Below are 26,121 nucleotides of genomic sequence, written 5' to 3' on the forward strand. Positions count from 1 at the left end.
CTGCTTCCTTTCCTGAAAGTCACCCACCAGGACGGCTTTCTGGCAACTCTCAGGCAGCATGGAGATGCTGAGACCCCCGCGGCATCGCACCCTCCATCCCTGGGTGAGAGGCGTGACTGCCAGCCCAGCAGCGACACGAGCTCTGCCGGCTGCTCTCAGGCTGAAAGTCTAATCTGAGCGACAGGCCAAACATCCTGGGGCCAAGGAAGGAGGAGTGAGACACTCAAAAAAAAAAACGTTTGCTGAGTGGCTTAACTTTACAGATTCAACCAAATGAAAACTCCTTCCTCAGAAATTCACAAATAACATTCCTTTTCCAGCGGAGCGACCTGAACTGCACTAAGATCGAGTCTGTTTTGTGACAATTAAGTTAGCGCTGCATCTCGTTTCCCCCCCACCCCCCGCACCCGGGGAAGCAGGTCCAGCAGCCCACCTGCCTCCTCCTCTTCTCACCTGCAGGGAGTACCTGTGTGGTGCCTGGTACGCAGAGTGGCAGCCCGCACAGTAGCGGCCACGGCCGACAGAGGACTCGGACATTTAGAAAAGTGAGACCATGTTGTCTTTTTGCTTGAGTTTTTAATTAAATATTTTAAATCTCTCAGAAAACTAAGCTTGTTTGTTTTTTCATTGGCACACTTTCCTGGAGAACAGGAAACGTGGGTTTTCTTGTGAGTGACGCCGGCTGTGCTGTAGGGGTTGAGGCAGGTGGCCGTTCATCCCTCCCCTTCCAGACAGAACCCCACATACGTCAGGTGTCGCCTCACACCGGTCAAGAGCGGCCAGCATCAAAAACCTACGAACAGCAGACGCTGCAGAGGGTGTGGAGAAAAGGGAACCCTCCTGCACTGTTGGTGGGAATGTAAATTGATACAGCCAGTATGAAGAACAGTATGGAGGTTCCTTAAAAAGCTAAAAATAGAGCTACCGTTCGACCCAGCAATCCCACTACTGGGCATATACCCTGAGAAAACCATAATTCAAAAAGAGACATGTACCACAATGTTCACTGCAGCTCTAGTTACAATAGCCAGGACATGGAAGCAACCTAAGTGTCCATCGACAGATGAATGGATAAAGAAGATGTGGCACATATATACAGTGGAATATTACTCAGCCATAAAAAGGAACGAAACTGGGTCATTTGTAGAGATGTGGATGGACCTAGAGTCTGTCACACAGAGCGAAGTTAAGTCAGAAAGAGAAAAACAAATACCATATATTAACGCATGTATGTGGAATATTAGAAAAATGGTACAGATGAACCTACTTGCAGGGCAGGAATAGAGATGCAGATGTAGAGAATGGACTTGTGGACACAGTGGGGGAAGGGGAGGGTGGGATGAATCGGGAGATTGGGATTGACATATATACACTACCACGTGTAAAACAGATAGCTAGGAGGAACCTGCGGTATAGCACAGGGAGCTCAGCTCGGTGCTCTGTGATGACCTAGATGGGTGAGACCGCGGGGCGGGGGGGGGGGGGGGGGAGGGAGGTCCAAGAGGGAGGGGATATATATATATATATATATATATATATATATATATATATATATATACACACACATATAGCTGACTGACTTCACTGTACAGCAAAAACTAACACAACATTGTAAAGCAATTCTACTAAAATAAAATAATAACAAAAAATAAAAGAACGTCCCCGGAGCACAACACCGACTCCGCTGCGACACGGGCAAGCCTGGCAGGCGTCTCCATCAGCCGCGAGGACCTTGTGGTCCAGGCGCGTCCGGCTCCCCGGTGCGTCAGGGGCGGGACTGCGGGCGCCTCCTGGTCCTGGAGCCGTGGGGAGAGTCCTGAGAGGGGGGTGTCAGGGGAAGGGGCCCCGCGGGCGGCCGGAGGAGCGTTTCCGTCCCCAGGCCCGCGCCTGGACTCACCGCAGACCGTCCAGACATGGCCTCCTGGCCACAAACACCTGCGCACAGACGAGGCACCCGGGCCCAGCTGCACGAGGTCAGCAAGGACCGGCCCCTGCCACCCGGAGGCCCCGGGCTTCCCCTCCGCACTGCGCCTCTGGAGCCCAGACCAGCCCCGCGGCGTGTCCCCGGTGCCACGTGGTCCTGAGAGGCGGCCACAGGGGTCCGAGGCTTGCTCTACTTTCCCTTCATTCTCCTTGGGCCACAGCCCAGGGGCAGGTGACCGCGATCCTTCCAGAAGGAAAAGGTGTTTCCTGATTCGCCGTCTGGGAGGAGGGCGCTTGTGCGGCGGTGCGTTCCATTCCGCCCGCCCCTGAAAGTGAGCGGTTGGTTTCCAGGACGGAGAGCGTGGAAAGGCGCGGCTGCTGCGCGCACCCAGGGTCCCAGAGAGAACAGGCCCTGCTCCAGCTCGGCCTCCAACCCGGCACGGCTCCTCGCTTCCCTCCCGCCCCCGGGAAGCCGGCCCGGGAGGGGTGCTCCCAGGGCCCCGGGCCCCGGTCACAGAGCAGCAACGGGGTGCGGACCGGCCGCCCGCTCAGCCCCACGACCGCGAGTGAAAACCTCCACTGGGCCTCCTGTACTTTCGTCCTCGAATCGGAAGAGCTGACCTCACCTAGTGACACTGCGGCGACCGGGGTGAAGGGAGAGGGTCCATCCACGTGAGGAGGAAGAGGACAGACACCACGGAGGAGCGGGGACCCGGCCCGGAGCTCCGCGACCCCCCACCCCCCCAGCCCGGCTCTAAGCAGACCGAGTCAGAGGACGGCTTCTACGGGCTGGTCGGCAAGCAGGGGAGAAACCAGGGGTGTCACAGACACAAACACAAGTCACTCCAGCTAGGAGAGTGTTGCCACAGCCTTCACGCACGTGTTTTTGAGAAACTGGAGCTGCTAGAGAGTTACTCGCCCTGACTGAGAACAGAAGAGCCTCACTTTGCTCACAAAGGGATTTTCCAGATACACTGTGGTGGGAGAAAAAAGCGTCGAGGCTCTGCTTTCAAAGAAACAATGACTTTTTCTGGGACACATCTATTATCTTCATCATATATTTAAAAAAAAAGTAATAAAAATTCCCCTTATTTACTCTTCAGCTGGATGCTTTGCCAATGGCTGGTGTTTGGTATTCCCCATTTAGGCAATCTTTTTTTTTTTTTTTAATTTTACTGGAGTAGAGTTGATTTACCATGTTGTGTTAGTGTCAGGTGTACAGCAAAGTGATTCAGCTATACATATACATATATACATTCCTTACAGATTCTTTTCTCATATAGGTTATCACAGAATACTGAGTAGAGTTCCCTGTGCTATACAGTGGGTCCTTGTTGATTGTCTATTTTATATATAGCACTGTGTGTATGTCAATCCCAACCTCCTATTTTATCCCTCCCCCCATGTTTCCCCTTTGGTAACCATAAGATTTTCTTCGATATCTGTAAGACTGTTTCTGTTCTGTAAATAAGTTCATTTGTATCTTTTTTAAAAATTAGATTCCACATATAAGCGATATGATATGTCTTTCTCTTTCTGACTTAACTTCATTTAATATGGTAATATCTAATTACATCCATGTTGCTGCAAATGGCATTATTTCATTCTTTTTCATGGTTAATATTCCATTGTATATATGTACCACATCTTCTTTATCCATTCATCTGTCGATGGACATTTAGGTTGTTTCCAAAACTATAATGTGAAAGCTCCTGATTTTTAAAAACTGGCAGCAGACGTTTTAAAAAATGGGTAAGACACCGTGTGGGGCAGAATAAAACACAACTGCACAAGAAATAAAGCATTAGGGTCCAGTCCGCGAGCCCTGCTTCGCAGAGCCCGGCCTTGCGCGGTGCCCGCAGTGGGGACCGGGTTCACTCAGGATCAGCTGCTCACCCGACAGCGCCTGCGGGCGGGGAGCCTGCCACCCTCAACAGGAACACGGGGCTCCTGAGTCGTGAAATGGAGGACTGACAGTGAAACAAGATCTGAGGGTTCCAAAAGGATGGGACAGAGGTCCAGTTAATGACACATTCTGTGCTACTGGCTACGAGAAAAAGAATCGGGGGACTTTGGAAAAAACAAAGCAAGTATCTTGGCATCCTGTGGGGATGCCACAGCGAGTTACACACCTGCACAGAGAAAAGTTCAATATTCAACTGTGAAAAAACATGAACAGACTTAAACACAAGAAGAAAAAGAACCAGTATATGGAAAGAAGCAACAATTCATGGAATGATAAACCTAAAGCCTTTAGTAAAAATCAAAAAGTTGTTTTCTTGTAAAATACATACATATAGGACTTTCCTGGTGGCACAGTGGTTAAGAATCCGCCTGCTACTGCAGGGGACACGGATTCGAGCCCTGGTCCGGGACGATCCCACATGCCGCATAGCAACTAAGCCCGTGCACCACAGCTACTGAGCCTGCGCTCTAGAGCCCACGTGCCACAACTACTGAAGCCCACACACCTAGAGCCCGTGCTCCACAACAAGAGAAGCCACTGCAATGAGAAGCCTGCGCACCGCAACAAAGAGTAGCCCCCTCTCGCCTCAACTAGAGAAAACCTGCGCGCAGATGAAATAAATAAATAAATAAAGTATACACACACACACACACACACACACACATATAAAAGACTGAAAGTGTTTATCTATCAAAATATTGATGTTAAAACCGTAATCTTATCAGTGGCTGTCTTTCAGAGGTAAGATTTTCAGCTGCTTTCATTTTCATCTACAATGTCTAGGATGTTCTATAACGAACATAAATTACGACTTTGAAAACAATACACCTATAGTAGTCATGAAAGTATGAGTTGCTCTTTCCAAGCTGGTTGACATTTCTAGTGCACGAGGTCTGGGCAGGGAGTGAGCGAGGGTTCGACCGCCTGCCTTCACTGGCACAACTGACCACTGCCCGACAGAAAGCTAACGCGGGCCACAGAGGAACTTTCATTTTCTTGTAGCCACATTTAAGAAGAAAAAGGTAAAAGTGGAATTAGTGTTAATACGTTATTTACTCCCATATGTCTCTTCCAAGTGCAATCAATGTTAAAGGTACAGAGATATCTTACATTCTCTTTTTTGCACGAAGTCCTCCAAATCAGGCGTGTATCAGGCTCAGCGCAGACTTCAACTCAGACGAGCCGCCAGGGGCAACGCAGGCGCCCCCCCACGGGCAGTAAGGGCCTGGGAGCCTCCGCCGGGCCCACCGGGCGCCCACTGCAGAACCCGGCAGGCTGCGGCTGCCCACTGACGGACCGTCTCATTCTGTTTTGCTTTTTGATTCATGGATTTTTATTTATTTAACAGGTTACTATCAACTACGTCAGTATTCCTATACGTCTAAGCTACTATTTACTACTCCCGGTGAGTTCTGCACCGTTAATGAACTAGAATTCAAGTACACTGACGGAGAAGTTTCTGTTGGTGTCGGGGGGGGCCAGCACGGGCGCACCTGCGGGAACACCATGCAAGGCATCTTCAGAGGGAAGGCGCCCAAGCTGGTGGCACCTTCTCGTTCAGCAAGTGCCTTTCAGCACCTCCCCAGACGTAGGGTCATTCGGGTGTTCAGCTCTGTCCTTGACGGGAGGCACAGCACCCTGAAACCCTGTCTAGTTTTTATTGGGTCGGGATCAAAACTACTGACCTACCCAATTCGGGCCTCGACTGTCCCCGTCAGCGTCTAGAATCACTACATGTGCGTGGCTGGCTGATTCACGGGGGGCGGGGCCGCCCACCCTCAGCGCGGAGGAAGGACCCCCGCACGACGCTCCAGGCGGGAGGGACGCGGAGCTGCGTGTCCTGCATCCCACCCATCCTCGTCTGCCGCTCCGACGACCACGGGAGAGCCAGGTGAAGCCCTCCACGTGTGACCGTGGATTTGTCTATTGCTCCTTTTAGCTCGTGCGTGGCACACCTCACCCCATAGAGCCTGAAGCTTTGCCTTCAGGTGTGTTCTCCCTGGTACGTCATCCTGACGTACTGGCCCTTTTATTATTGTGTCCCTCTGTCTCAAGTAACACTCACCTTGAAGGGTACTGTCTGATTTCAACGTGGCCACCACACCTACTTTAGGTTTACGGTTTGCAGGGCAGACATTTCCTCCAGACTTTGGCTTTCAGTCTCTTTGTGTCCTTGTCCTTGTAACAGGTGTGCCTTGTAGACGGGACAGAGGTGGATCTTGCTTTTTTATTCAGTGTGACAGTCTCTGCCTTTTGACTGGAGTGCTTAATCCCTTACACAGCAAGGGTGATGATCACTATGGCTTTATTAGGTCTGCATTCCCACTGACCCACCCGGTTTTCACTCCGCTTCTCCCTCCCCGGCTCCTTCCATGTTCATCAAATGCTACTTTACTCGTTCGCTTTAATTCCTCACTGACTCTGTAGCGCTGTCTCCTCCAACTGTATTTTAGTGATTGCTCTAAAGGCTGCAACATGCGTTTTTAACTTACCACAACCTACTTAAATGTTGATTTCTAATTGTGTCAGGAAGAATATAGGACCCTTGCTACAGCGGACCCGGAGCAATGGGGGTTGGTTAGGGGTTTCAACTGCCCACACAGCCGAGAACCCGTGCACAGCTGTACAATTGGCCGTCCACAGATTCAACCAACCAGAGTGTGTGGGACACATTTGCTGAAGAAAATCTGTGGATAAGTGGCCCCGTGAAGTTCAAACCCAAGTCGTTCAGGGGTCAGTGGTACCTGCACTTAAGCCCCACCCCCCGGTGCGTGAGCCGCGACAAAGCGAAGCCTCGTTTTATTGAGATCTGCCTGTACCTGCAAGTTTTCACCAGATTTGGGAAGTTTTCAGCCATTACTGCTTCAGATGTTTTTCTGTCCCTTTCTCCTTCAGGGATTTCAGTTCACACACGTCACACATCCTGGAACCCTCAGAATTGTGCCACAGGCCGCTGAGATTCTGTTTACTTCTCTTCAGTCTTTTCTATGCTTTTTGGTTGTGTGACGTCCACTGATCCATATTTAATTTCACCGATTCCTTCTACTGTTGTGGGTTCTCAGCTAATTCACCTGCGAAACGTGCCAGGTGGGCCAGCGAATCCCTAAGACCCCGTGTAAGCCACCACGGTTGCTTGGGGGGTCCTGATGGAAACGGGGATTCAGGGAAGGGAGAACGCGGCACGCGCGGGAACCCCACTGCCCAAGGAGGTCACACGATGGACCACGGAAGGAGCGGGCCTTGTGGGGGTGGGATGCAGCGGGGCTGCCGGGGAGGCCCCAGCGGGAGGACGGACAGTGCATGCGGGGCAGTTACTCGGCCTGGAGGCCGCCGGCGTGTAAGGAGGGGGATACGGCCGGGGCAGGCGGGTGTAAGGAGGGGGATACGGCCGGGGCAGGCGGGTGTGCCTGGCAACGAGAGAAAGGACGGGTCGGATGAGGAAGGGCAGCGGCTCCCAAGGGGGTGGCTGCGGCCGCATTCCAGGAAAAGGCCACCAGGAGGAATGCGGGTCGGGGGACTTCTCAGGAGAATCTAGGGAAGGACAGGGTGTTAGCACGGAAAAGACAGAGATGTGAAAGGTACTTAGGAGGAAAAAATAGCAGGCATCAGGGCAAGTGTTCATTAAACAATGACTGAAGGAGAGGCTCTGGTCAGGGATGAGTCCAAGACAGATCTCATTCATTGCCGGAAGGGTTGAAAGCGTAAGTGCAATTTAAACACTTCTCAAGAAATGTGGCGACGCAAATAAAAACTATAAAAAGGCTCTTATCACTTGCCCTAGTAATTCCATTTCTAAAATGTATTCCCGGGAAACCAGTGAAATCCGTTATGATTCCCGCAGAAGGCTGTTCATCGCCAGCGCTGAGCTGCTCAGACGAGGAGGCCGCGAGCCCCGCGTGGTTTGACGCCATGTCACCCGGGGCACGAACCCGAAACACCGCCCCTCGCGGCGGCCAGGCCTCGCTGCAGCCCAGCGGCACCTCCTGCTTCCCTGTCCCCTGCCTGGTCACTGGAGCTCCTAACACTTCCAACTTGGTGCTGTCCAACTCAAACAGATTTTTGCTCAAATAAACTCTTAAAATGTTTAATATGCCTCAGTTTACCTTTTAACACCAGTTATTTACAATAAATTACAGAACATCTGTTTGAACAATGGAATATAACACAGATGTTACAAACAAAAATGTTTATGATGAAACCTTTATCCCTTCACTTCTGAGGGTTTGCACAGTTTTAGGGCCTAGAGGATGGTGACCAGAACAAAGCCACTGCTTCACGGGTCTGAAACCTGAAGGGAGACACGGTTACTGAACAAAATACACAACTACACACATAGAAACAAATTCTGATGAATGCCACGGAGGGAACTTCCACCGTAATGAAAGAACGAAAACAGGGGGTTCCAATTTAGACCGGGGATCAGAAAAGGCTTTTCTGAATCCATGACACTAAGACAAGCCTCCGAAGAGGAGAGGGCATCACCCAGGCAAGGGGGGCTGGAGTTGGGAAGCCTGAGAAGAGGCCACCCAGCCGGCGGGGCCAGGGCGCCGACCGCGGGAAAGGGCGGGACCTGAGGCCAAGAACTCGTCCCCAGCACACTGGGAAGGTTTCCGGAGGGAAAGGACAGGATCCTTCCTTTCCAGAGTGACTGCTCGGAGGGTTCTGTTCGGGGAACAGCTGGGGAGAGGAGCCCTGCGGTCGCGGGCCTGGCGGGAGAGCTGAGCGGGAAGGAGCAGGGAGAGAGTCAACGCGTGTATTTCTGCAGCAGAAGAACTGGGATCATATTGTACGTGGTGCTTTGTGATCAGCCTTTTTCTACCTGTCACCCTGGGCACGTCGCTCCTCGATAACTTCCCTTAACTTCCTTTAACTAGAAAAAAAATTTGGCCACTTTTATACCAAAATGTTCAGAGTGGTCATATCTGGGCTGATATAATTGCAGGCAATTTTTATTTTCTCTTTATACTTTTCTGTATTTTCCAAAAGTATGCAATGAACACACGCTACTTTAATAACTTGGGGAAGGCTGGGGGAAGGTACGACACAAAGGTATGATTTGCTTGTGTCTTGTGAAAGTAACTCTAAATCCTATTTAGAAAGGTATAGTTTATCTTTCGGCAGGGCCGAAATTAATTTGAAAATCAAAAAAAAGCAAAGAAAAAAAAGAGGGGGAAAAGGCAAAGGCTGCTACACCCACAGTCATTGTTAAGACAGTTTCCTGTTACAGGACTGACATTCCTCAACTCAAGTGTTTCTCTTTTCCTCCTGCTCTTGTTAATATTTCAGGGCAGTGACAACCCTGAACACCAGTCCCCTTTCCAGAGGAAGAGGAGGAAACATACGAGTCACCTGAATCCCTGCATCTCCCTCATTAGCAAAACCCCAGCCTTAGAGCGAGACCACCCGAGGCCACCTGTCACCAGGACACAGGGATGACAGCCTCGCATCAGCGCCCCTCAGGGTCCCCCCTGGCCCTTTCCTGATAACGGACGGCGAGGCAGAGCTGTGCTTCTGTCTGTGCCAGTGCCTGAGACTTGAGGGACAGTTTAGTGGACCAGCGCCCGGAATCCTCTCTGCAAAGCGTGCGTTTCCCACCATCACTGCTCCTGCCGAATGAGGGGCACAGCCCCATGGCCACGCGAGGCCTCTAGAGCACACGGGGTGCGCTCGCGGGGCACACTCGTGGGTCCAGCCCCGAGAGGGGCGGCCAACCATGGGCCTACGAGTTAGAAACAACGGACCCCGGGACTCTCCTGCAGGTCCAGTGGTTAAGACCGCACGCTTCCAGTGCAGGGGACAGGGGTTCGATCCCCGGTCGGGGAAGTTCCACATGCCGTGCTGTGCAGCCAGAAAGAAAAAAAGAAGAAACAACAGAGCCTGGCGGTCTGACCAGGGTCGGCTCAAACCCGGAGGCAAGAACCAGGGTTCCTGCAGGAGGAGAGCTGATCCAGACGGGGATGAGGGGAGATGGCATCACCACCAACACAGTGTGACACGTCCACAGAACCCCAGCGTGAGCTTGTCCGGGGGAAGGGGGGCTGGGCAAGCGCGGCCGGGGCGGGGGGAGCCCGAGTCACTGGGGTCGCAACTGGAACCCGCTCTGACCGCTGCCACGCAGTCTCAGAGCAGCACGGGGACACACGGTCACAGCCACCACCACGGCCTGTCCTTCCCGTGACAGCAGCACGCCCAGCGCCGCGGCCTCTGCAAAAGGACCTGGGTCAAGGAGAACCCTGTATGATGGGCTGAGAAACGTTCTTCGGCACTTTTTGGCTTGAGGATGCCAAGAATTCTCTCCCTTTTCCTACTGACCAAATCACCCCAGCCTACTTGCTGCTGTGCTCAGGTTCCGGACCACTGGCTTTCTTCCTCAGGCCGAGTTGGGCATAATAAATCGATTTGTTTGTTTACATTTCTTCCTACCTGCATTTAGTTAAAGATTTTAATCACTTAAACACATACAATAAAGTGAGGAAAACTGGATTAAGTCAGGATTAGGAAAATTATAACAACAGAGAAATTCGGGACCAGGGGAACACAGCCGCGCCAGGCCACAGCCCTGGACTCAGCACCGCCCACGGCAGAGCAAGGAGGGAGGCCGGGGAGGGTCAGGACACAGGTCATCCACAGGGAAAAAGCACGAACAAGTCCCAGGACTCCCGTCTGAAAGAAATTCCTCACCTAAGTCCCCCTCTGGGGACACACCGTGATGGAACGCTCAGCTGCTGTAAGGGCCCAGGAGCCATGGGCATCCTTGCTCTCCCAAGGCCCCAACACAGACTCTGAGGAGCCCCAAGGGCTGCAGGCCCGTCCCAAGGGCACCCTACCCGCGCTAACCCGTCACAATGCAGCAGGCGAACACAAATCAGTGCTTCCAAGAAGCAGCAATGTCACACGTATTAACATCGCTGCAAATCTGAATTAGCCGTTTTTAAAACTGCATCAGGAAGAAAAAGAGGGAACACCTGGTAATATGGTCGTTTGGAACCATAAAGATTAAAAGAAAAAGTGAAACTAAATTTTATAAGAAAGATAAAGTAAAAGCTAAATTTAAATCATCACTTGTGCTAATAAGAGACTACCCAATGAAACAAAGCAGGATGCTCATAATCAAAAATGTATCTTTCCAATTCCTTAAATCTATATTTAAAGAACAGCTCCTTCCTTAAGAAATATTAACCTATTGGCCTCTTTGTTTTCCCTATAGAAATTTTCATAAGTCTTTAGTGATTTATGTGCAAAAGATTTATGAACATTACATCGTTTGACATACATTATACCATCACGCAGTGAACAGTCTTTTACTTTTTTCCAGAAACTGAATCAGAGTCCCAATAAAATGGGGAAAAAAATGTGTGTGCACATGGAATAGATAAAACACTGCATATAAAAGTGTGTTATCACCAACAAGGACCTATAAGACCTTGGGAAAACTGGGAGTTTATTGCCATTCTTATAAATATAGGGTTAAAATGGCATTTAAACTCAAAATATAAGAAAACAAAACTGAACCTAAATTAAAAGGAAATACAATAGGAGACAAGGGGAAAAGCTACACCAACAGGAATTCTCTATACCTGTTACACGGGAATTCTAATCACCTGCTTTATCCAAGACTCACAACTCTAGAGGTACTGCTGATCTTTTTCTCACATTATTTGGGTTCACATAATGACTTTCCAACCAGAATTCTCTGAAAGCAAATGTACCCCCTAAGCAGGCCAGAAAAAGTCTGAGTTGGAGGGTCAGAGCGAAGGCAGAGTTGTTTTAAGTCATAAAGTAACACTATACACCAAACTGACGGATTATTTCAGGAGCATTAAAAGGGTAAAGAGTCTTTTCTACTAGCAATTAACATAAATTAAATGTTGATGGGAACTTATGGGTGTCCCGATTCTTAATTTTACCATATTTGTGTTTTACTATAAATGGCACCAGCTTCATTATTTCTTGCACTGTAATGATCACGAATGGATTTTACCACAATGAGATCCCACCTGTATCCTGGATCATTTGCCTGATTTGTTTGTTTTTATCACAACTGCAAGAACAGCGGCTCTGATTACCTCTTTTGTTTGCAAGTGATTTACAGAAGGTTTTCAGCTTTGTTATTGGGCTGAGTATCTGCAATCTCACCCACTATTTCCCTGGGACGGCTCCATCCTATCTTCAAAAGCATCAAGTTCTGTTGGTCAGGAGACAGCTTCATATTTTCACAGAGAGAAAGGCCGTGGCTGTGCTGTCAGCTCGACACTGCTAACCCTCTGCACCCGCTATTCACAGCCTGGGCTTCACGAAAGCAGCTCGTTACCCAGGTCAATCCCAGCACATCCCGAAGGGTCAAGGAAGCCCCACAAAACAGCGCCACTAGTTTCCCAAACAGATCATCTGAGAAATGTAAGTTCTCCGGTAAGAAACTATAAGAGGGCTCAGGTAGCTTTTGGAAATAAAAGAGGGCGTTGTTTCTCTTTCCTCCCAGTTCCCGTGACTGTGAGGCCAGGAGTACATAGTTAGGCTGTTTCTAAGAAACTAGAAGTGCTCAAGCCATCCTGATGTGCTCTGCGCATGAAATCCTACTCAGTTTGCAAGGCGGCAAACGTGCCTGGTCTATTTCCACGTTCATGCAGCTCTGACTTTCACACAACAGGTGGTGATACAGCGCTTGCTTTCAGAAGCCATTTCATAAGACAGTTACATTTTTACTAGTTACATGTCACGGACACGTTTTTACCTGGTTGGACATGAGCTCCATTTTATATGGTCCTGCCTCTCGTTTCGGACTTTATTCAGCCACGTGAACAGTACAAGATCGTAAACGCACGGCCCCCGTGTGTGTTTCTTTGTAATTGATGTCTCCTCCATTAACTGGCCTTTATTCTTAAGCAGTGAGAAGTCAGACTGTGTTGCCACCATTTTGATGATTTCTCAAGCTTTTTATTTTCTAGTCTTTCTCATTCCCTTCACATAGTTACGTCTCCTCTAATAGCACAGATGCTACCCTTTAAAACAGGAGAACACAGAGGCAAAGAGCCAACTCATGTTAACCAACCTTCCCCTTAGCTGAGTTAAAAAATGAACAAACCAAACACAAGTTCAAGGAAGCCAGTCTCTTCCCCATGACAGCTCAGAATAAGCCAAATAAACCCCAAGGAGAGGGCTACGTGGGAAAGCCTTCCCATCCTCACAGGGACAGGACAGAAAGCGCACGTGACACAACCTCAGGAGAGGTGAGAAATCTCTGGATCCTGCCTGAAAAGGAAAGCAGCTAACAAGATGGTTTTGGAGAGAAGGCGGAAAACAGTGCAACGGGACGCAGAAAGGGCCTCGGGTTTGTAGCCTAGAAAACCCTCTCCAGGGACCTCTGCTGGTCTCCTCTGCACCCCAGCCGGGCAGCCTCCCGGGAGCGTCCACCCACCTGGTCACAGCCCGCGTCCACCAGTTCCTGCAGCATTTGTCGGTTGACTTCTGCAGCGGCCGAAGGGCCCGATTCATTAGCAAAGGGCAGCAAGGAGTATCTGATTTCCCTCAGGGCTTTCTGGTAAGGCCCGAACTTCGGGGCTGTCCTCGTCTGCTGCTGCCTGGCCGCGTCCTTGCCCCCCAGGGCCTTGGCGTCCAGGGCGGCGTCACTGCCCGGCCCCGCAGACGGCCCCGGGGCGGGGGTCTTGGGTGGCTGCTTCAGCCCCTCGCGGATCTCCTGCAGCCGCTGCCGGCTGTTCCCAGAGTAGGTCGTGGCGGGAAAAGTCTTCGGCCGCATGGTTAGTCCAGTTTCCTTTGACCATAAATACAATCTTCTTAAAGTGTTTTATTAGTTAAAACGAAAACAAAACCGTCAACAGTATCAGTTAGTTGTAAACACACTTTCACAACAATGTTGTTTTGAAAATGTTCTTTCCTTCCATTTTTGTAGTTCCTGCAGAGAACCGAACATTTTCCAGAGACTTCATTTTGAAGATCATCTCTACCTGAAAAGGAAAATGAGAAGGTGTTCATTTGTGGTTCCCACATAATGTCAATGACACTTTTCAGAAATGGACAAAGATCCTGAAAATATTCCACTTGGAAAGATAAAGGAAGAACACACCACCTCTCAGAAAAGATAAAGATACGGTTCAACTCTGGTTAGAGCACGTGACAGGCAGGGCCACCCCAGGCGTCTCCTGTAACATGTAATCTGCAATGACATACCGCTCCACAAGCCAATACTTTCTCATAAATACTCAATTTTGGGCAAGAACAACAGTATTAACAACTGACAGCTCATTTAAAATTCTCCTTTATAATATGATTTCACTTGGAAATCCACAGCTCAAGGGTTCAGCGGCTGGTCCACACCACGCCCTGCATCCCCACAGCTTGACTAACAAACCTCTCCACCCACCTCAACCGGTGGTCCTTCCATATCTTGGGAACTCTTTCTTATAAAACCCTCCCAAACCTCCTGAAAGAAACCACAGCCTGTCACGCTCAAGGTTCACACAATGTGTTACGAGACTTTGAGGGTCACGACTCCCCTGGTTTTTTTATAAAGTGGTCAACTTCTTACCGGCATTTTGACCTAAATACTAAAATAAGAAATGTCTCGGGGCTTCCCTGGTGGCGCAGTGATTAAGAATCTGCCTGCCAATGCAGGGGACACAGGTTCGAGCCCTGGTCCGGGAAGATCCCACATGCCGCGGAGCAACTAAGCCCGTGCGCCACAACTACTGAGCCTGCGCGCTAGAGCCCGCGAGCCACAGCTACTGAGCCCACGAGCCACAACTACTGAGCCCACGTGCCACAACTACTGAGCCCGCGAGCCACAACTACTGAGTCCACGTGCCACAACTACTGAGCCCACGAGCCACAACTACTGAGCCCACATGCCACAACTACTGAAGCCCACATGCCTAGAGCCCGTGCTCTGCAACAAGAGAAGCCACCGCAATGAGAAGCCTGCGCACCACAACGAAGAGTAGCCCCCGCTCACCAGAACTAGAGAAAGCCCGTGCGCAGCAACGAAGACCCAACGCAGCCAAACATAAATAAATAAATAAATAAATAATAAAAAAATGAGAATGTCTCGCTTGTGGAAACTGACACTTGCATGGAGGGGTCTGGTAACAGCATGTGGGTGGTCACACGGTGACCACAGTAACAAGGGCTGTGTAGATGCAAGTCGTCTGTGTGCGGCACCCACCCCTCAGCATGGAAGCAGCCTCTCTGTACAGAACTCGCTGTCACAAGGGCATTTCCCCACAGTGATGATACCTGCTCCCGGCTAACTCACTGAGTGCTGTCACACTGGCAGTCAGAAGGCGAGCCCAGCCCTGACGCTGCCCTTAGCTGCCAGCTGCCCGGCAGCAGCTGGCTCAGGGGCTCAGGGCTGCGTAGCCTGGGACAGGTGAGGTCACCTCCCTCCCCTCCGCCCAACAGGTGGCAGCAGCGGGTGGGCACAGAGTGCAGCTCAGCGTCCCGTGGTCACTGCTGTTCCGTCCTGAGCCGTCCTGCCCTGGAGGCAGCCCGCGTGGCCGTGACCACAGAACCCCGTGAGCAGACAGTGAAGGACAATCACTTTGAGTTTTAATGAACAAAGGAAAACTGATCCCTTCTTGGAGCACCCTTTACAGGGAGCGGGGCACAGGGGTCTGGGCTTCTTTCAGTGAGGAACTTAGAAACTGTAAGATGGAACCGTGCTTCACGGCCTTTTTCACCCCTTTTTCCCCACTGGGGTGGGGAGAGAGCTAATGTTTATCCAGTATTTACTAAGTGCCAGGCTCTGTTCTAAGCGCTTCATGTGAATTAACTTACATAGCTCTATTACATTACCATATACAACAGTAAACCTGAAAAAATGACATAAAATTACTATTCCTTTCTTAGAGATGGGAAGATGGAAGGTCTCAAAAGGTTTTCCCTGTCCCCTTTCTCACTGTAACTACAAGAAGATTCTATTTAGGAAGTAAGAAGCAGGCTACATAAAATTTTCAACGTGAAATTCGTATTTTTAAACACAATATCTACTACATTAAAGTCGCTGAAATGCCCTTGAGTACGCGATAGTGACCCACTGGCTGAGACACAGCTGAGGCCCCCGGGCCGTGGACCCGAGCCCAGAGCCCTGCTGCACTGGTGTAAAATGGGGCACACTGCACCCACACTCATTCTCAGTGACCTCGTGGTCTAAGCATCTGTTCTGAAACACCTAACTGTCTAAAACCACAAGTTCACATTCCAACAGAAATGAACAGATTCTCAAGGAGCTGCTGAGCACGTCTGGAGTCTGAGAACGGACAGGAGTTGTACCTTTTCCTACCATCTTCACACAAACCACTCCGTTTCCAATCTTTAGTTCTCTTCCCTTCCTTTGAAAATGGAAATACAGAAGTCATAAATCCTACTGTCCTCGCAATACATAACCGATGTGAAGGAGGGTCCTTCCGGTACCCCTCCCCAACCCATCCCCCCTGCAAACAGCCACAGTGCAGAGAGAGGAGCGCATGAGGGAGGCAGATAAACTGCTCCAAAGACAGGATGCCCAAGAGGAGAAAAAGAATCATCTGACAAATGGGAGAATACAGGAGAAAGTCAGAAAGAGCTCCGCAGTAGAGAGAACTAAACGTCTGTGCAGGGAAGACGGGAATTCCAGCCCAGGGAACAGCACGTGCAAAGGAGCAGAGGAACGCGCCGTCCACAGGCTCCTCCACCAGCGCGAGGGCCGCCGAGAGGCCTTTCCTGCAGTCTGGAGGGATGACGCTTGGAGGCGCCCAGGGGCTTGATGCGGAGGACCTTCCAGATCACGGCCACGTCTGGACTCCACGGGGAGCCACCGACTGCAGCCGAGCTAAGGAGTGACACAGCCAGGCGCCCTTTAGAGAGCTGAGTCAGGAAGCCAACTGGACAGAGGGCTGGGAGGGACAAGGCTGGGACACTCCAGGTGGACGACAGGGGCCTGGGTGAGAAGCAGCGACCCCGCCGGTGGCCAGGGACAGTTATGCGGGTGAGCGGCAGTCCTCAGAGCGGCAGCGGGCTGTGATGGGCCTCAGGCCGCCGCCAGGCGACACAGGCAGGACCGGTAAAGCTGCTCTCCACTCGGCCCCTGGAGATGGTCCACGGAGAAGGAAAAAGAGCTGTAAGAAGGTCAAAGCCAGGACGCAGGGCCGGCCTCCCTGCCTGGCCACGGCGGCAGAGGGAAGGCTGTGGGGCCGCGAGGAGGATTCTGAGTAAATTCCCTGGGAGTTACTCTAAAAGGGAGAAGCGCTGAAAGCTGTGACCCACAGCAGAGGGTCTTCCCGCCCACCCAACCCCGGAGACCCTGCGGGCCACCCACAGCCCCCCAGAGCACTGTCAAGTGTGCCCGCTTTCCTCCTGAATCAGCTGAACTGTGGGCACCACGAGGGCAGGGGCTCCCCCGCCCGCTGCCCGGAAGCGTCCGAGTCTGTCCCCGCGATCCCGGACTCGGGGTAAAACCTGCCCCACGGCGCTCTCGGCAGAACACGCAGCACGGGCTGCGGACGGGGACGGCTCTCGGAAAACACGGTGCCCTTTCTCTGAGGTTTCAGACACAGTGTTCCTGACATTTACACAAAACTACTATAAAAAGTTGCACGACTACGGTATATTACTCAGCCAGAAAAAGGAATGAAGTTCTGACACCTGCTACAACGTGGATGAACCCTGAGGACGTTACGCTGCGTGACATGAGCCAGACACCGAAGGACGCATAGTGTGTGATCCATTCCTATGGGGCAAATCCAGAGAGACACAGAAGACTGGAGTCACCAGGGGCTGGGGGAGGGGGAGTTATTGTTTAATGGGTACAGAGTTTCTGTCTGGGACGATGAAAAAGTTTGGAATATAGACTGCGGTGCTGACTGCAGTGACAACGTTCATGTATTTAATGCCGCTGAACTGTACACTTAGGAATGGTTACAATGATGGGCATTATGCAAAGTCATCTAACTGCTCACATCCAGCTAGCGTTTGATCACGTTCCCTCACTACACACAAGCTACACCAGGAAAGGCCGGGCCTCAGGACTGGGTGCTGACGGTGGGCAAACCTCCTGCCCCTCCGCGCTCCACCAGGGCACAGAAACACACAACGGGGAGGGGCTTCCCACAGCCATGCGCCTCCAAATACTGGGGGTTTAAGTGCCCGTGTGTCCCACAAACATTCCAATTATAAAGCCAAGCAGCGCGGGAGAGACCAGACGTTTCTGTGTCGACATCTGTATTTATACATGAGCTAAGAAATACCAGGTGGAGGTGCCCCCAAACAGAATCCGGATCAGACGTCCCGGTTTCTTTTCTTTTTTCCCCCTCAACATTTCATTATGAAAATTTTCAAACATAAGGAAAGTTGAAAGAGTTATTCAGGGATACCTCCTAAAGCCGCGCCTGGGAAAGGTCCTGCGTACGGGGTGGGGGCGGGAAGACCCCATCCCCTTCCATCGCCTTCCCACCACGGTCTCCTGGGCATACCTGGCTTCCTAGGTGAGGATGTAGGACACCTACAGGCAAACTGGTCCTGCCTGAATAATTTGGTAAGGATGAAACTTCCCTTCAGTTACACAAAGAATGAAAGTATTTTCTCAGCTTGAGACCTTGTATTTTAGACTTTAGTTTGACGACAGTTGATTTCATGGTGAAATTATGAACTTCTGAAAGCATTTTTCATGAGAATACTCATCAGTCAAATTAAGACTGCAGCTGGAAATGAGCTCCTGTGACACACTACTGTATCATTTTAATAAGCTCTCTCATCAAGAATTTTACAAATACGACCCTAAAGCCTCATGGATGGGTCTTTAAAAAATCGGGGTAGCGGAATTCCCTGGTGCTCCAGTGGTTAGAACTCTGTGCTTTCACTACTGGGGCCCGGGTTCGATCCCTGGTTGGGGAACTAAGATCCCATAGGCCACGGTGTGCCCCCCAAAAAAAAAAAATGGGGGTAGCAAGCAAAGTAATCTAATTTTAGAAATTTCTTAGGTATCATCAATTGATTTAAATATACTTTAAAAGAAACTACAGGGCTTCCCTGGTGGCACAGTGGTTAAGAATCCACTTGCCAATGCAGGGGACACGGGTTCGAGCCCTGGTCCGGGAAGATCCCACATGCCACGGAGCAACTAAGCCCGTGCGCCACTACTGAGCCTGCGCTCTAGAGCCAGTGAGCCACAACTACTGAGCCTGCGCTCTAGAGCCACTGAGCCACAACTACTGAAGCCCGTGTGCGACAACTACTGAAGCCCACACGCCTAGAGCCCGTGCTCCGCAACAAGAGAAGCCACCGCAGTGAGAAGCCTGCGCACCGCAACGAAGAGTAGCCCCGGTTCGCCGCAACTAGAGAAAGCCCGCGTGCAGCAACCAAGACCCAACTCAGCCAATAAATAAATAAAATAGTAAAAGAAACTACAAGACACTGGAATTTTAAAACTGCAATACTCTCGATGTGCAAAGAAAGCCCCTGTATTACCTCCTAACAGTGAAGTGTTATTCTCTCATGCTCCTTAGAAAAACAAAAACAAAAACTGCAATACAACTCACAAGACAAAAACAACTCATTTTCACATCTGGAGCTGTGACAACTACTAAATCCTATTCTCAGTATAGGTGGCTCCTGTAAAAACTTAATATGAGAGCAGTATTTTAATCATCCCTTAATTTGGCCCTACCAAACCCAATTCTAGTTCTTAAACCAATCCTGGAAAATGCTATCAGATGTTCAAGAATTTTTATTCTAATTTCTCCCAGTACTTCACAACCCACACTGGCTGCCAAACACACATTCAGCCCCGACCGACGAAGGAACCAACCAAACCCACGGACCGCAGGACCCGCACTAAGGACACATGCTGGCATTTTTTTAAACAGTATTTCTTGGACCTAAAATTCCAGTTATTATTTAAATCATATCCTTACTATAACTAACTAGCAAAGCTGAAACTAAATCAGGCAGCCGAGCCAGGCCTGCAGCCAGATGCTGAATGTCAGAACCGTAAACCACTGGGCTGATGGACCTCTCCAGGGCTGCCCCAGCCAGGAAACCCTCACAGGGGATACCCCTCACCAGGAGGGTCCCTGAGGACGTCTCTCCAACCAAGAGCGTGATCACAACGTTTCAACGGGTACAGAGGTCTCCCACTCGAGCCAAATGCTGTACTGGACATTATATGCATTCACTCAGGTAGAACTGGGCCTCACCTCCAAATAAGTTTATGATCCAGGGAAAACAAACTACCACATGCCCTATTTGCTTTGTACATGATATCTGTATGATATGTATATATATATGTATATGTAGATATACACATACATACACTTAGAGACACACGTTATGAATAACAGCATAAAAAAATGGAGCCATAGAAGTTTGTACTCAAGATGACCACGTGGAATGACCATGCTATAGATAAATTTATCACCTGTTCTCTGTAGCAATCATAACAGCAAGCAACCCAACAGGATGGGTCTCCTAATATTCCATTCCACACCCTGGCGGGGGCTTTCACTCTTTGAGAAGCCTCACCTCCTCTGAAACCCTCTCCCCTCCAAGTTTCGGAAACTCCGCAGCCAGGGACTGGACCACCCATGCCACTGGAGAGTCACTGCTGTGGACAGAGGTGATACATGACCATCCAAGGAATCCCAGTGCACAGGCCTATTTGGAGAAAACCTCCCAGAGAAAGGATCGCTTCACCAAAGGGGGAAAGGCGCAAGGGCTATGATTTGATGGAGGAAATGTGAAGCTATTCTTGGAGTCCGGAACTTCCTGTGAAAAGGCTCAAACATAGAAAAGATGAACAGGCAGATAATGTTGGGGAGCAAGGCAGGTGCGTCTGGGTACATTGACTGAAAACACAGGAGTGACGCTCGTGAGACAGGATGGAGTGAATTAGTAAAAGGAACAAGCTGGTCCCTAGCACTCCTGCTCAAGACCACGGCCTGGAGACAGGGAGGTCAGTACTCCAAAGAGAAGCCCACTCCCTTCAAAAGCCAGCTTACATCCTCGAAAAGATTCTCACCGTGCTAACGAATTCAGAGACTCCAGGATCTGCTCTACACCACAGCATTGGAACAGTTAACAGTAAACACAAACCACTGCTACACAATATGAGAGTTGTCCCTTGTCCTCCAGAAAAACTCCTATGAATGTCAAATACTGGCATATGAACCAAAAGTAGTTAATTAACTTAAACAACCACTTGTCACTATTAGGTTGACGTGGTCGAGATGGCCAGCGAAATAAAGCTTTCGTAGAGTGAACGGCAAACATTAAACAATGTCAAGTTTCCACCCTAATTTTAGCACCGTAACTATTATCTTTATTTCCAGCATTACCTTGTTTTAATCATACTTTCAAAATGAAACTGTAAATCAAATAGCATTAGGCTCAAAAGTACTAACACTAACACTTAGTGACATGAGTGGCCAAACAGGGCTACCTCCGGGCTCTGGGAGCCGTCACAGGTGCTCTCTGTAATAAAGCCCACTCCCCGCCCCCCACAGAGCCTCAGCCACCAGCACGCAATGGGATGGTGACCCCTGGACTCGGGACCAGGGGTCCATAGGAATTACTAAGGGTCCATAGGCCCAGTTCTGTCCATAGGAATTACTAAGCAATAGGCTTTTTTTAAAAAAGGAAGGAGATTCAGGGAATTTTTCATGTTGGAAGTTGGAAATGTTCTAGAAATGTTCAAGCCCAAGCTCTTCGTTCTGTTGATCAGAATATTTTGCTCCTTTTTAGAGCAGATTTACAGTCAAAACAAAGTAAATGCAGTGAATTTATCTTCTGTATTTCTTCAAACCTTTTATTTTTTAAAAGTCAGTAAGGAACATTATTTAGAAGTTTCACATTATTATAACCATGAAATAAAACATAAAAGCAGCTTTTCAAAACCTGTGTTAGTCTGGTTTTTCCAATACAAATCAGAACACCCCCACAAAGTTCCCCCAAATGCTTCCTGGGTGTTTACGGCGAATTTATCAGCTTCAACACCTCTCCTCACGCCCAACCCACACATGCAGTGGGATTTAGGAGCCCGGGGCTGGCTACTTACAATACATCATTTAAAATAACAAGGCATCTTATTGTAAAAACATTCCCCTCCCACCAAAGGAAAGTCCCTCCCTCAACCCTGCGATTTGCTAAAGAAAGAAAGAAATATGTACAGCTCCCACTTACACCTAAGTCAAAACGATTTCAAATTAGATGGAGAGGCTAGAAGAATCTTTTCCGGTTCAAAAATTCCGAGATTCTCATAATTCACCTTAATAATTTTTCATGACAGCTTCTGCTCAGATATCATTTAAAATTGCTTGACATTTTGAGATTCATTAAATGTTCAGCAATTTTAATTTCAAAGGAATGCTGGCATATTCTTTAAACAGTGCTCTATGTACCTGGATAATGAGACCAAATTTTATGAGAGGCTGACTAACACAGTGTCTTGTTAATGATAATTTAAAACAGACTTTCTTGAACAGTCTGTGCATTCTTGTTTTGAAGATTTTTCTGTTACTCTCTTACTAATACATTTGCTAAAGAAAAAACTTTTAAAAGATACAAAGTAGCTTAGTCTCGTGATTGAGCGCTCAAAAATGGTGATCCATCACGCAGGGATTTGAGTTGAGATTCAACTAAAACTATGAATCAAGCTCTCCTGAGCAGAATTTCCCTAATAATGGGCCGGGAGTTACTTTCTCCATTACCAAGGGAAGGCCTGTCAACCCCTAGGTTAAAATTCAAACTGAACACCTGTGCGAACATCACACATTTTGTGACTTTCCATTCAAGTTTCTTAGTAAAATGGGGGCAATCTTTCCTCTACAATTGCACGTATTTGCTGAACACTTTGGGAAGAGAGCTGTCTGGCCACTGCATTTCTACCTGCCAAGCGCTGGGTCTCACACAGTCCCGGGCTAGTGAGTTCTGAAGTCTGGACTCCTGTCCAGGGAGACCCCCCTCCCCTGCCCCCCACGTACGTGTAATCCGTCCACACGACGAACCCCGCACACAGCGCGCACCGTCCGGGTCCCGCCGAGGCCTGCGGGCGGGGCACGTGTCTCCCCGGCCCCACCTGCCTCCGCCGGGTCGCCAGGCGCCGCGAACCGGGTCAGAACCCGCGTCCGGAGCCCGGCGGGCGCCGAGCGCAGGAGGGCGCAGCGGGAGGCCGGACTCCGGACGGGGGTCGGGGTGGGGGTGGGGGAAGGTGGGGGAGGGGAAGACCCGGGGGCGCGGCCCGGGGGGAGGGGCGGCCCGCGAGGGGGAGGGGCGGCGCGGCCTCCATCCGGGGACGACCTGCCCGCGAGGGGCCGAGGGCCGAGGCGGCCCGACGGCGCGGACCCCCCTCCGCCCGAGCGCGCGGCCCCGCCCGCCGCCGCGTCCCGAGTCCCGATCCGGACCCCGCCGCCCCGCTCACCTCGCGCCGTCTACGCCGTCCGCGGCCGCCTGGCCCGCGGCTCCGGGGCCTCGCGGGGGACGCCGAGCCCGGGGTCGGCCGGCGGGCGGGGACGCGGGGCGCCGGGCGGACGGGCGGGCGGCCCCATCTTCCGGCGCTCGCGCCGCGGCCCAGCGCGCAGCCCGAGCGGGACATTCGCTACATTGTTGGCATTCCTGGGGCGTCACGTGACCGCCGCGTCAGCGCCGCCCCCGCCCGCGCCCGCCGGCCGCCCAGGGGGCGCGGGGCCCGGCCGTCGTCCGTCCGCCGGTCCGTGCGGGGCCCGCGGCCTCAGCCGCCGTGCCCCCCGCGGCGCTGCCGTCCCGCGTCCTCCCGCGCGGACGGGCTCCGGACTGTCTGCCAGGGGACAGCCCGGGGTCCACGCGCGCCGATGGCCCGGCCATCGCTGAGCGCCGGGATCCGGCTCACCTGCGCCCCGCCCCCCGCGAGGCTCACCTGGACGCGCGGCGCGGCGCCGCCTCCGCCCTCACCTGCGCCCCGGGCGCTCGCACCGGGACAGGCCTCCCTCCCCCCGCCCCCCCACCGGGGCTGGCCCCCTCCTCCCTTTGTGTGCAGGTAAAGGTACTGCCCTTGCTCTGTCTTCAACGACAGAAACATAGTTAACTGAAAGAAATATATCGTAAATAAAAGGAATTTAATGGACTTTACAATTTATGTGCGAGACACCTAATCAAATTTTGGGATTACAATGACCATTGTAGAATTGTTTGCAATCGTGAAAAATCAGGAAGAACCTAAAAGTCCAGCAATAGGGAACTGTGGGAAAATAAAATATGTAAAATAGCTAAGTGAATGAACTAGCTGTACTTTTCAAAGGATATGTAGATAGACTTCAAAAATCATTGTAGAGTGGAGAAAAGGGAGTTGCAAAACTATATTTACACTATGATACCATGTTGATAAATAAAATCCCACAGAACCTATGCTAATCACGTTCTTTATACAAGTAGAGTCAAGGACTGAAAATGTACACACCAGACTCATGACAGCTGTGGCCGGTGTAGAAAGGAGTGCAGAAATTAGACTCAGGAGAGAAAAGTAAGGACATCGACTTTCTCTCCAGTGCTTTATTTCTTTATTTGAAACAAATTGTCCAAATCTTAAAATTTGTTGATTCTGAGTGATTCGATTCAATAATGTGTACTGTGTTATTCTCTGTGTGTTTTTTTAAAATATCTTAAACATTTTTACATATATATATATATTTGAAACAAATTGGAAACGGGTAATTTTCCAAATGGAGGCTTACTTGAGGAAACTGATACACAATATAGGAGAACATTGTGTTTACTGACATGCAGTCAATCATTCCTTTGGGTTTTTTGTTTTTTAAATTTTTTTGAGGACCTGCCATGAACCATGGATTAAACCAAACACCATTGGTACTACAGTGAGCAAAACTACACGATTTACCCACTGGTGGAGTTTACACTCTTGTTGATGCGTTCAAGAAACATAGCGATAGGACTTCCCTGGTGGCACAGTGGTTAAGAATCCGCCTGCCAGTGCAGGGGACACGGGTTCGAGCCCTGGTCCGGGAAGATCCCACGTGCCGTGGAGCAACTAAGCCCATGCGCCACAACTACTGAGCCTGCGCTCTAGAGCCCGGGAGCCACAACTACTGAGCCCGCATGCCACAACTACTGAAGCCTGCGCGCCTAGAGCCCATGCTCCCCAACGAGAAGCCATAGCAATGAGAAGCCCGCGCACCGCAACGAAGACCCAATGCAGCCAAAACTTAAATAAATAAATAAAAATTAAAAAAAAAGAAATATAGTGACAAAATAGGGTACAGGATCTAATTTGGTCAAACAATATAAGTATATATATTTATATTTAAGCTATATTCATAAAATATAAATAATATATATTATATAATATAAAATATATAACGTATATTAAACAAACAAAAATATGTATGTGTCCAGTAAAGAATGCAGCCAAATATTAAAAGTGGTATTCTCTGGAATATAGTGATTCTGGGTGATTTCTGTCTTATAATTCCTGATACTTCTAAATAGGATAGTTAAAAACTGTTTAAATAATCAACTACATAAGTTCATCCACATAATGCATCCAGTTGCCAAGAGGAGAAAAGAGAGACAGCACAAGTCCCACTGAGCACAAAGCATGTGGCAGCGGCAACCTCTCCATGTATAAATTAATTGATTAACATACATAAAATATGTGTGTATACCAGGTGTTGCCCTAAACTTGTGTATTATCTCATTTAACCCTCTAGTCAACCATGTTATTAACCCCATTTTATAGAAGAAGACCCTAAAATACACAGAGCCCAACTAACTCACCAGAGACCAAAGAGCTGGGATTCCAACCTTGGTAGATCTGACCCCAGAGCTTGGAAGCACTGAATTATAAGGCTGTCTTCGGGTAATCTCAAACAGTCATGATCACAATGTACTTAATAATAAGGAAACTGAAACCAAATCAGCTCCCTTTTACTTTGAGGGGAGAGGAATGGTCTTTGTGGAGTGAGGAAGGGAGGCCCAGGGCCTCCCGCAGCAGACAGAGCAGAGGCTGAGGGCTGGCAGGCACCAGCATCACCTCACCTGCAGATGCGGGGCCAGGATGTTTTAGGGGTTCTCCCTGAGGCCGCTGTGCAATGCGCCCTGAGACTACCTACCTGCTTCCCCTCCCCACCCCTCCCCACCCCTCCCCCACCCATGAATGCACGAAACCTGATTATGACTCAGCCTCTTTATACCTTAGTGCCTGGAAAGCAGGCTCTGTTCTCTAGACACAATTTTTGTCTTTTTGGAAAGAAAAGGCCTCC

The 26,121-nt window shown here is 50.0% G+C and overlaps 1 protein-coding gene across 2 annotated transcripts in view; it reads right to left on the reverse strand.

The window, feature by feature from the left end:
* The window catches only part of LATS2 (large tumor suppressor kinase 2), a 47,474-nt gene extending 24,080 nt beyond the window's left edge, over positions 1 to 23,394 (reverse strand). Inside the window, exons 1-2 of one of the 2 annotated variants that reach the window (XM_068526370.1) lie at positions 23,289 to 23,394; positions 13,305 to 13,851 (exon numbers count right to left, since the gene is read on the reverse strand). In XM_068526370.1, the coding sequence (XP_068382471.1) occupies positions 13,305 to 13,643 (339 nt within the window). In that variant the 5' untranslated portion in view covers positions 13,644 to 13,851; positions 23,289 to 23,394. Of the gene's footprint in view, positions 1 to 13,304; positions 13,852 to 22,851; positions 22,962 to 23,288 lie in introns of those variants that run through there. The other variant, XM_068526371.1, reaches the window with a different exon arrangement.
* Between the last annotated feature and the right edge of the window lie 2,727 nt (positions 23,395 to 26,121).

This window comes from Eschrichtius robustus, chromosome 18, assembly GCF_028021215.1.
Source record: "Eschrichtius robustus isolate mEscRob2 chromosome 18, mEscRob2.pri, whole genome shotgun sequence".
NCBI lineage: Eukaryota > Metazoa > Chordata > Mammalia > Artiodactyla > Eschrichtiidae > Eschrichtius > Eschrichtius robustus.